Source organism: Genypterus blacodes, unplaced genomic scaffold (genome assembly GCF_046128005.1).
Source record: "Genypterus blacodes isolate CSIRO-AG114 ecotype Tasmania unplaced genomic scaffold, CSIRO-AGI_Gbla_v1 ptg000045l_1, whole genome shotgun sequence".
Taxonomy (NCBI): domain Eukaryota; kingdom Metazoa; phylum Chordata; class Actinopteri; order Ophidiiformes; family Ophidiidae; genus Genypterus; species Genypterus blacodes.
The window spans coordinates 1,445,404-1,456,875 of NW_027466858.1; the positions used below are offsets into that span (position 1 = coordinate 1,445,404).

At 42.9% G+C, this 11,472-nt stretch overlaps 1 protein-coding gene across 2 annotated transcripts; it reads left to right on the forward strand.

The window, feature by feature from the left end:
- Positions 1-138: 138 nt before the first annotated feature.
- On the forward strand, positions 139-11,170 carry mtmr12 (myotubularin related protein 12). Of its 2 annotated transcripts, XM_076149403.1 has the most exons (16): positions 139-480; positions 2,652-2,709; positions 3,966-4,105; positions 4,710-4,782; positions 4,875-5,011; positions 5,136-5,226; positions 5,721-5,844; positions 5,953-6,028; positions 6,602-6,699; positions 7,121-7,245; positions 7,427-7,505; positions 7,591-7,661; positions 7,752-7,921; positions 8,100-8,276; positions 9,008-9,160; positions 9,277-11,170. In XM_076149403.1, the coding sequence occupies exons 1-16, from the start codon at positions 412-414 to the stop codon at positions 9,868-9,870; spliced, it is 2,235 nt and encodes a 744-aa protein (XP_076005518.1). In that variant the 5' UTR covers positions 139-411; the 3' UTR covers positions 9,871-11,170. The 2 variants fall into 2 exon arrangements, with proteins under 2 accessions (XP_076005518.1, XP_076005519.1); XM_076149404.1 differs by lacking the exons at positions 139-480; positions 2,652-2,709 and adding an exon at positions 3,657-3,839.
- Positions 11,171-11,472: the final 302 nt, after the last annotated feature.

The window sequence follows — 11,472 nt, forward strand, 5'->3', positions numbered from 1 at the left end:
ATTTCCACTAATGGAAGCCTGACTGACTGATGTGTGGACATTAGAAAGAAAAGTAGCTATTGAGAAGTGTTGAGAAGTTCTCTGTTGATGACATCATATCATGACATCATGTTTAGCCTCCGTGAGAGTCTAGGCTGGCATGAGAGAGAGCGAGAAAGAGTGCGCGAGTCAGGGTGAGAGAGAGTACGCGCGAGCGAGGGTGAGAGAGAGAGAGAGTGAGTGAGAGTGAGTGAGTGCGCGAGCGAGGGTGAGTGAGAAAGAGAGAGAGTGTGCGAGAGCGAGGGTGAGTGAGGAAGAGAGAGAGTGCACGCGAGCGAGGGTGAGTGACTTGAGTGTGTGTGTGAGAGAGAGAGTACTTATCAGGTCGCGGAGCTAGCAGCTAGCTTAGCCTCTTCTTCACCGCCTGTCAAAATGTTGAGTCTCGGTAGCGGAGGAGGGAAAGCTGCCAAACCGTCCTTCGTGTCCTACGTGACGCCAGAGGTAAGATGGAAGAGTCGCCCTAGCCTTCACCCAGCTAACAGTGAGCTATCGGCGGCTAAGAAGTTGCTCCGGACAGGGCAGGGTGGGGCTACTTTCCTCTGAGAAGCGGGACCGCAAACTCCGCTCCAACTTTCTACCGTTTAACTTGTCGTGTTCGCTCCCAAAGCAAGTGTTGTGTTCGAGCATTCCGAGTAAACTCCAGTCCAACGCGGGCGGCCCGTGGCTGGGTTCGGCTTACAAAGTAAAGAACGAGCAACGCGCCTTTCCGTGCATTTCCACTTTGTTAGAAGTGATTAGCCTGTTATTTCCGCAGGATAACTGCCATTACACGGTACCTGCTAATGAGGCGTTCATGGCAGCTCTATAGTGGGATTTTACCAATGCTGTATATGTTGGCCACTTTGTTTTGCTGTTAGTGTGGTTGTTTTTACTGTTGATGTGGTTTGTTTTGGTGGTTGTGCGTTCGTTTTTGTTTTGGCTGGTTTGTCTTTAGTGTTTATTTATTAGTCTTGGTAGATTTGTTAGGTGTTGTTTGTTTTTCTGTTTAACTTGCTGTTTGTAGGTTTGCATTTGCTGTTTGTGAGGATGTGCACACATGAATACAGTTCCTTAGTGATTCCAGATGATTGTCGTAGTGATACATGGATCCAGTGAAGTGTGTTTGACAGGAGCCGGAAGTAGCAATGGGAGGGCGGTGAGCGAACCCATCTGTGTCAGGCTGCTTGTGTCAAGGCTTGGGGGTGTGCCTGGCATCAATGATTACAACAGGGAAGGTCAGGAAGGGACAAACTGTACAGCATTATGATATTACAGGAAAAACAGGAACACTTGTACTGACAGGTGTAATCTTGTATTAAAGCCTTGGAGTAATGGAGCACATAACGTGACACTGGTGTAGGTTGAACTCATTTTAGACTGTGCTTTTGCTCCTGTTTGTTCGTTAAGACGATATGTCAACATGTGTTGCACAAACCATAGGCGATGGACCAGTCTGTCCATAAGGGCTGTGTCTCCTTTGTGGCCCTGAGAATCTGTCACTGTCAACTACTTGTCACATATTTTCCCGCAACCTTTGATCTTATTGTTTGTGCTGCTACAATGCAGATAGATATCTGCTTAAGTGCTGCACTGGAGTGGTTTCAGCCTCCACGCACTGTGCACAACAACATGGGTGTGTGAGAGTAACCTTTTTATTAACCAGGGCTAATTCAGGTTCACATACATCTATGTCCATTGTAAATGAAGCTATTTTACAGCTGCAACCACAAAAAACCTGTCAACCTTTGAATACTTACTAAACAGCGAAAGAAAGTGGGTCAGTGAACTGTTGTCACACCATCTTACGACACGGTTATGCTTCTCTTTAGATGTGTCCTGTGAATGTGTGCAGGTTTCACACACACACACACACACACACACACACACACACACACACACACACACACACACACACACACTGTAGTATATTCATTACATTATTATTACTACATTACTACAAAACCGTGCAGATTGTTTGCTTTATGGTGCTACAGTAATGTTAATAAATACTGTACAAGAACAGGATTAACTAGGTGATTCAAAAAAGATACCGCTGTACTTTGCATAAAACCAGATCCATTTCAAACAGGAGACCTTATCACAGTGTGATGATTGGCGTCTGAGTTATGTTATTATTGTGATCCAGGTTGTGATCCAGGTTCCAAGTTCTCTTTCTGTTAATCTATTATCTATGAATCCAAATGAATTTAGAGCACAAGGCTCAAAGGCCCCCATAAAGTTGCTGAAGGAATTAGATTCCACTGCCCTGTGACTGGTTTTAGTTATTAACTCCTCATCAACTACTAATGAACCTGGGTTGCTCCATTGCCCAATGAGCTGTGATTATTCTCAACATCTAAACTAAATGAAGAAAGGCACAAGAACAGCCAGAGAGGTCGAAGATAATCTTTATTTACACACAATTGTTTTCTAAAAAACTGAGCACACATCAAATGGCACCTGAAGGTTCACACAGTCTGACACTTAAGGAAACAGCTGCAGTGTTTTAAGGACTTTCTTTTGATATTGGAAATTCTTCATAACTTGACTTGTGACTTGTAACAGTCATTTAGTTAAGCACAGTTATAAAGTGTGTTTAATGTTTAAATTCAAACTTGGACTCTGATTTACAGGAAATCCGCCCAGAGAAAGAAACAGCAAAGGAGGAGAAACATCCGGATTTATTACCAGGTAAGAATTGAATCAGAGAGTTGCTGTCTTAAACAGAGTGGCCAATAGGGATATGAATATTGGATTGAATGTTGTCACACTAGACACAGATTAACTTGATTGAGAATTTGGACATTTGTTGGTTGTGTTGTGGTTTGTTGTTTATTTTCTGCATCATCTCTGATTCTTTGTCCGCGGCACCACTCAACTTCACACAATATTTTAGTTTGGCAGTGCAATGTGATTTATCACAGGCAACATCCTTTCAATCCTCCACGCGTTGATTTCCAGGGAATCGTGTGCAATGGGACACACCGATTCTCTACTTTCAGGGTTTGTTTAGTTGGGTGAAGCCATACGGGAGCTAGATGTAGTCGGCTTCCATCCATCAGCACAAAACTGAGTGCACACCTCATGAGTCCAGGAACAACTTTGAAGCGGGCAATTAGCGGGCAATTATCTGACCACCAACGCAGGTCAGCAGAGCAGAAACGAGCCAAAGCACTGTGGCTCATTCCATCCAGATCAATATCCATTTCCTTTTACCATCGCAGCAAAACACACCTGTCTCTCCTCAGTGTTCTGTATTTGAGGACAAAGAACACGTCTGTTCAGCAGAACGGCTCTCTGGCACCCATGGTACCGCCAGGACAGAGGAGACTGTAGTGATTGCTGTGGTTGATTTGAGTTTGGAACAATGAACCAGTGAATCAAAACACCATTGCTGTGCATTTTGTCCATATATTTAATACATTTATTCAATAACTCTGATTCTTAAAGCCTAAAGGATTGGTAAATGTTAACAGCATCGCTGTAAAGCTAACACACAACCTCTGTGATCTTGTGATGTTATGACTTCTGCCTTTAGTAACAGTGTTAACAGTAACAATATCCTGTTTTGAAGCTCAATTTCCCACAGGCAGAGCCGCTCCTCCTACCAGAGGCCCTGAGCTGTGATGTAATATGATAGGGTGTCGTCGGGGACAGCGGTCCCATGAGGTGTTAATGGTTACCTGAAGGTGGTCTGAAAACGGTGCCACATGGAATAGATGATCCGTCCAGTCCCCTAATCATTTATGGACCTTTGCCAAATGGTCTTGTCTGTCCACCCGATGTAGAGATGTGCCCTGTGTTTGTTTTTGTATACAAATGTATGTGCTCCCAAACTCTAAAGCTGAATTGTGTATGTCTTTAATCCATTTTATGGCAACTTATGTGCTGTTCAAGCTATACTTTCACGGTGCATTTAATGACATCACTGTGATATCATCTTACAGGAGAGATGGTGTTCTGTAGTGCCAACACGGTGCTGAAGCTGACACATGATGAAATGTCCCAGCACGGCGTCTTTGGGACTCTTCTTTGCACCAACTTCCGTGTGTCTTTCACCAGCGCAGAGGAACCAGGGGATGTGATGGTGAGTCACAAAACTGTTTTTTAACACTGATGTCATCCAGAAAGTCTGCATCCACACCGCTGAGTCATGTCTACTCCACCTTTGTCAGCCTTGGCTTTCTTGCTTTTCATTTGAACATTACTTTGCCTGGTGCACCAAGTTCACTCAGTGGAAAACACCGACATGTTTCAGCCGCAAACAGAAACAAATGTCCTGACCGTCTATGATCGGACAAGCAAAATAAAATACTCACAGCTTTTAATGAGTTAGTAATATATTTAGTAAATCATTGTGCAGCACCAATGATCCTTTTCGCTGCAGTCTGTTGTGTCTTTATCAAACACACAGGTTTAATTATTGACAGACCTGCTCAAGTTCTGCTGATACAAATTTGAGGCAACTCCTCCACAAATCCAATCATCGTTGTTGACAATTCTAGCATTTCTGCATGAATAGTCATAATGACACAGCAGCTCTGTTGTGTTTGTCTTTCCAAAACACTCATTTCCTTCCTGTTTGGGCGGGGATGTGTTATGTGTATCCTGTGAGAAGGATCAGCTGAATGTATTTGTGCTTCATGGTCAGTGTCATGCATACATATCTAATTCAGTTCTGTTGTTTACAGGCTCCGCTTTTCAAGAATAAACTCTATGGTGAAAACGACATCCCTCTCTCCTGTGTGGACAGCATCTACGGAGGTACAGTTTGCATACGTCTCTGTCTGTCAGCCAATGATTCCAAACATCTGTTCTCTTCAGTGTCTCTGATGTCATTTGTCTTTTCCTTCCAGTGTATGAAGACAAACGGAAGTTGATAACAGGAAGCTTCGTTAAGAACAAATACCCCTCTAAAATCATCATTCACTGCAAAGACCTGCGAGTGTTCCAGTTTGCTCTAACCTTCTGTAAGGAGGAGGATGCAAAAAGGGTACTGACACAACACTATTCAGATATTTACGTTTTGTTTTACGACATTTACAAGTGTACCGATGTATGCTGCTCCACTATTGTTGTCATAATCTTTTCTGTTAATGTTCCTGCTCTCTTTGTAGATCTTCCAAGGAATTATCCACCACTGTTTGGAGCCTAAGCCTCTGAAGAATGTGTTTGCCTTCTCCTTTTGTGAAAACACGGCTTTTCCAGGTATGCAATCTCTCTTTAGATGCTGAAAGGAAAAGTGATTGTGAATTTGAGGACTTCCCATCTCATTGAAATGAAGTTGAGATTTACAGATGAGTTTAGATGAGTTGATTTGTCAAGCCAAGTGTATTAAAAACATTTCAAAAGATCACATGCTGACCAAAGTGCTGTACAATTGCAGAAGAAGCTGAAACATGAAAACACAATGAACTTGTAAAGAGCATCAGGAATGGAAGAGGAAGTTCAGACATCCACATTAAAGTAGTCATTACTAGGTGCTGAAAGCCCGGGGAAACACTGAGTGTAGAGGTGACGGGGACTCACACACTTATTGTGTGTTGGTGAATCTGTAAGTAACCTGTAGAAACAGCTGGTACAGCACAAAGGTTTTCCTGGCAGGTAGACGTGTATACGGCCCATAAACAGTTAGAGAGATAAGCTTAATGTGTTCAGGTTTGTGCTGGGACTTTGACCACTAATCCAATCTGTTTCCACAGGGGTACAGATGCAGCAGAGGACCATGATGTTTGAGCAGGTTGAGGATTGGGCCGCAGACCTGAGCAGGACCAAAGGGAACTGCCAGTTGTTCACTGCGAATGAGAATTTTGACTTATCGCAGCAGTAAGTATGCTTCAACTGAGATTTAAACCCCTCCCCTTTCTAATTCTGCATTTTTACACACTGACTTGGAATACATGCTTTAAATGATAAACATGTATTTTCTTTCAGCTTGCCCCAGTTTTTCATTGTTCCTCCAAATGTTTCGGAAGCAGACATGATGGCATTCCAGGGAAAGGGAATACCAGTAGGTGTCAACAATCATGCCTCGGTTAACTCACTTAGCTCTGGTGCTCAATGGAGTAGCATTCAACTTCTGTACTCCACCGTTCCAATTCCATTATGTCACATTCCAAACATCAATCTGGACCACAGAGAGGAGACACGGCTCAATCATACAATAACAAATAACTAGTATTTAATATACAACTGTCTTCCTCAAAGTAAAATGAACAAATCACAAGATTCTCACAGCATAAAGCTCCAGCAGATCTCTACAGGGTCAGATGTTTGTCACATTGTGCACCTGAGCTTAGCCACAGTGCAGCCGCAGGTGATAGACGGTGACATCATACAGGTCACATGCTGAAAATAGGACATTTGAGCTGTAAGAACTCAAGAGGACAATGCTGAAGCTGCACATTTAATCATGCAAGTAAGAGTAGGAAAACATTCTCTGTTATTTCAACATTGAGCACCAAAGCTTTTATATTACTAACACATCAAAGTCATATGTCTTTTCCCTCCAACATTTAATTATTTGTTCTTATTTCATGGATTCGTTGAGTAGCTGATAGTAATGAATATGTTGTCCTTTCAGCTGTGGTGTTGGTCTCATCAGAGTGGATGTGCTCTCTTCAAAACTGCATCCCTGCCGTTGCTCCCAGAAGAAAATGACCAAAATGCTTTCATGGACAAGTAAGAATCAGCTGTGGCATTGAACTGCTGTTATGTTGAGTTATATCTCTGGATAAACTAGAAAAGCGAAGGAGACATGGCCGGTTGTCAAAACAGAAACCAGATCAGCAAAAAACACAAAATCTGACATTCCTGTGCCTGAGGCCTTCACACCAGGACTAACTCGGTGCAGTGAGGAGCGACCAGACACCAAACAGCCACTCAAGAGACAGAACACAAGAGAGCTCCTTCTTCTACAGGGTGGGAGTGCTGGATAACACACCTATGGGCCAGCAAACAATGTATTCCATTCATAAATGAGAACCCAAATAGATGTGATTCAGGAGAGGGACATCTCGTCTTAACCACTTCACATATTTTCTGTTCTTTGGGGTAGAATAATAATGAATCGTCTTCACGCTGCTTGTTTTTGGTTTTGCAGAATGCATATAGCTGTGGCTGACAACTACCTTTGCTCAGTGAAGATAGAGGACCTGTCTGACACTCTGCCCCCCATCCAGGACATCCAGCTATCCTACAACAAGTTTAAGCAGCTGTTTCTCATTGGTCAGTTGAGTACCTGATAGTGACGTTTCCATAAGGCTGTAAATTCACATTTACTAAAAGTCTCTTGTCTTGCCTAAGGGGGCTTTGTTGAGCTTTGTTCCAAAATCAGGATGCTTCTGAAATAAAAGTGTTCCTTGCAGGTTCCATGATTTGTCATTTGTAATTTTGTGTTTTCCCACAGAAAATACAAATGACTTTTGGGTATCGGACATGAAGTGGATGTCCTCACTCGACACCTGTGGCTGGTTGGATACCATCAAGTGAGCTCATTTCTTATTTCCCTTTCCTTTTCACGCAGGTGTGATGGACACTGAAGTTGTGCTAACACAGGTTTTTGTATTTCAGGCAATGCCTTCAGAAAGCAGTGCAGGTAGTGGAGTGTCTTGAAAAGGAAAACACCAATGTTGTAATCATGGGTAGGTCAAACTAATGTCAGCATCATGTCATGTATCATTACATCAACAACACCACTAACCTGCCATTCTGATGATATCTGACTGTTCCAGAGGAGGGAGGTTCAGATCTTTGCTGCGTGATCTCCAGTCTGGTCCAGTTGATGCTGGACCCCTTCTACAGGACCTTGCCAGGTTTCCAGAGCCTGGTTCAGAAGGAATGGGTAGCAGGTGGACACAACTTCTTGGAGCGCTGCAACCAGCTGCATATGAAGGACAAAGAGGTGAGCTTTCTTCAAGGTAGCTGCTGCAGAAAAGACAGACAAGAGCCCGAAAATGGGGTTTGGAAGTCTCGACCCAATCAAAAACAGACATGGCACTAAATTCTATCTTGTGGTTTAATGTTTAGAAGTTATTTGAAGACGTTGCTTGATTTGTCCCTTCTGTCCCCTCCTCACTCAGAATGTTTCCCCGGTGTTCCTGCTTTTCCTCGAGTGTGTGTGGCAGCTCTTCCAGCAACACGCTCCAGCCTTCCAGTTCTCTGAAACCTACCTGACTGTTCTGTCCGACAGCCTTCATGTTCCAGTCTTCTGCACGTTCCTCTTCAACTCCCCTTATCACAGAGCCAGCAACTTCACAGTGAGTGCATTCACCTAAACTCCACTTTCACATTGAAAACACAAAGGATGATGTCGAAATTGATCTAGTCGGATTCTTTGATTCCTGTATACAGAAACCTTTACTTGAAATAAGGACACGGGTGTTGGTCCATGTCACTTGTTGCACTTTACAATATTCCTGGGCAACCTTGCGAACAGTTCAAGCATTCACTGGCTGCCAAAACAAAAAATTGAAACGAAGACTTGACCACACAACATTTTATAAAATGATAAAATTAAAGAAATTCTGGAAAATTCTGCAGCAACGGTGGATTCTGACAAGAAATGAGCAGAGATTTCATTTAAATATATATTAAATGCACAAGCATATACTGTACAAACGAGCACATAGACATGTACTGGTCACTAAATAATAATAATAAACAGAGCTACAAATAACGGAATTCTTACAGCTACAGCTACTTACAGCTCTGTAACAAACTCAGTAACACTTTGTGTGTGTGTGTGTGTATTTCTTTCATAGAGCTTGACATATAGCTTGACAGCCCACAGCCCAATCTCAATCTTATCTGAAATCTGAGATTCCAAAGTGTTTACTAACTTTGTGTTTCCTGTGTGTATTTGGCTCCTTGGTCTCTGAATGAACAAACTCATTGTGCACTTTGTACTTTTGCAGTGAAAATGTATAAAGATAAGTAACATGACAAAATAGTTTAGTAAGTAAGTGTGTTTCCATCTTTGTGTCGGCAGGCTGATTCCCCTCATGTACACAGAGGCCCGGTGAGCTGGCCCACTGTGTGGGACTGGTCAGTCCAGTTTGACTGCAAAGCCCAGGATCTGCTAATTAACCCTTTGTATGTGGAGAAACCCAAGCAGCCTGGGAGACCGTCTCACCGCTCTAAGGTAATAACAAAACAAACTGAACAAAAACTTGCAGCGACTTCATAGTGGTGTCATGAACAAGGTGTGGCAGTATAAATGAAAGTTTTTATCAAATGAAACTTGTGTTACTCTTGCAGCACCAGAGACAGCTCTCCTTGCCCAATTCAGTCTTCAAGACTCCTCCAAAGAAAGGCTTCTTCAAGGAGGAGGCCGACAGCCTGAAGAAGATCCTGCGGGTGAAGCGCATCAGCCGCTGGATGCTTTCCCCCGACTCTCCACAGCCGTCCTCATCCATCAGAGAGTTCTATGAAATGTGGCAGAGCAAACCGTTGGACTACCACGGCCTGCTGCTGCCCTGTCTGGAGGGACCGGCGGTCCGTGTGTGGATGCAGAGATACCTCCGCTGGATTCAAGAGGTCCAGATCTTTGGAGGTGGGTTGGTCACCGTCCTTAGCAAAATGTCCGACCTTCTGGATCAAATCCAGGGACTGAAAAGGCAACTGGACTGTCACGACTGCACCTTAGCCCTCACCCACCAAAGAAACTGGGCCCAGATCATCCCGGCTGAAAGCGACAGGTCGTCCGTGCGCCTCTCCTCATCTTTTCCTTTCACCAATATGAGGCATAATTGGTCCTACAAGCCAGCGTTCCCCACCGGCTTCCTTCAGACCTTCATGTATTCGGGGGACATGGCAGACAAGGAGGATGATGCCCCTGAAACTGTGGTCTGATACGACGTTCCACACGTGGAATCTTACTGGTTTTCAGTTTTAAATTTCAGTGGGAGGTGCTTCAAGGTGAAAGGCAGCTCCAGCAGGATAACACTTCTGCCCTTTCTCCCCATTTCTGTAATATCGTTTAAGTTCAAATGACTCCAACTAAACTCATGTCTTTCAAGTGTTTAGTCTATGAAATGTCAAAACATAATGACATCTCTCCTTTTCCAGCATAAACATATAACTCAACTTAATTGAATAGAAAATCACAAAATGAGGACCAAAGTGAAATCCAGCTGTAACTTCCAGCTGGAAATATCATTTTGTCTTTAATCTTCATCAGTGTGAAGACTTTGTCGTCTCATTTTCAAGTCAGACGAGAGAGAATCAGGTATTTCACTGCTTACCAAACCATGTGACATCATCCTGAGCAGTAAACCTCATCAAACTAAGTGAGGAAATCTCCTTACGTCATTTGAGCAACCCATGCATACTTCAGTGACTTTCCACTCAGGATGTTCCATTAAACGGACCAACGCTGCGAGTTGCGGTGATATCAGAAGAGTTAATATATTGTTGCATTCAGATCTCCACTGAACACACACTGAGATAACGGGAGAAGCTTCACACCTGAGTTGTTGTAGTTTGATGATTGTGTCTGTGCCGTCTGCTGTCAGATCAGCTACAGCAGATCTATCCAATCAGGAAACAGATTCCCACTGAAGGGGGCGTGGCAGTCTGATCTCACTTCAGTGTAGGATGGTCTCGTGTTTCCTTGCTTGTAGCTCCGCCCCTTAAGCCTCAGCAGAAATAAGGGCTTGGGGACGTCACGCACGATGATCGACCAGACCGGTTTTCAAGTTCACACAAGGAGCGAGAAGTAAGGAAAGATGGAAAATAAGACGCTGCCGAAACACAGCTGTCTTGTTTCTTAAGCTATATTCAGTTCATTACTCAGCTTCTTGTGATAAATAAAAGTGTCTATTTTTAAAAGCCTATAAAATTGTGCACTGCTTACCATGAGAAAGAGACAGGCCCACATTTTAAAACAGATTGTTGTAATCTGTGGTTGATCTTTATCGGGTTAGTTCTGGAGATAGCAGACAGACTTTCCAAATTAATACTGCTTCAATTTATATTTTGTATATTTTGTATTAGATGGTTTATGTATTTTTTATCACAGGATTCTTTGATCTATCACTGTCTTCGTTCACTTTTGACTGTAAATGGTGACTGAAAATGTGAGATGTATTTTGCACCAACAGGTCTGTTACAAGCTAGCTTCACCAAACCTGAGAAATGATTTGACTTAAAGCGTCTGATAGGAGGCTCTAGAAGCTTCCACACTCACATCCAGCTGATGGGAAATGTTTGTCTAATCTATGTAAAGTTTGATTTGTGTAAGTAAATAATCACAGCATTATCTTATAACATCTTTACTGAGAGTAGTTTTCTAAAATCTTAATTGCTTAGTGTGACCATGATGTTGATGACTTGTGTATTGTGTATAAGCTCAGAGATTACTCTGCAAAACATTTGTTACTACTGAATACATTTTCTATGCAATAAAAACAAAGAGACAAGATGTTGTGGACAGTCCAGCCACCTTCAGTCAGT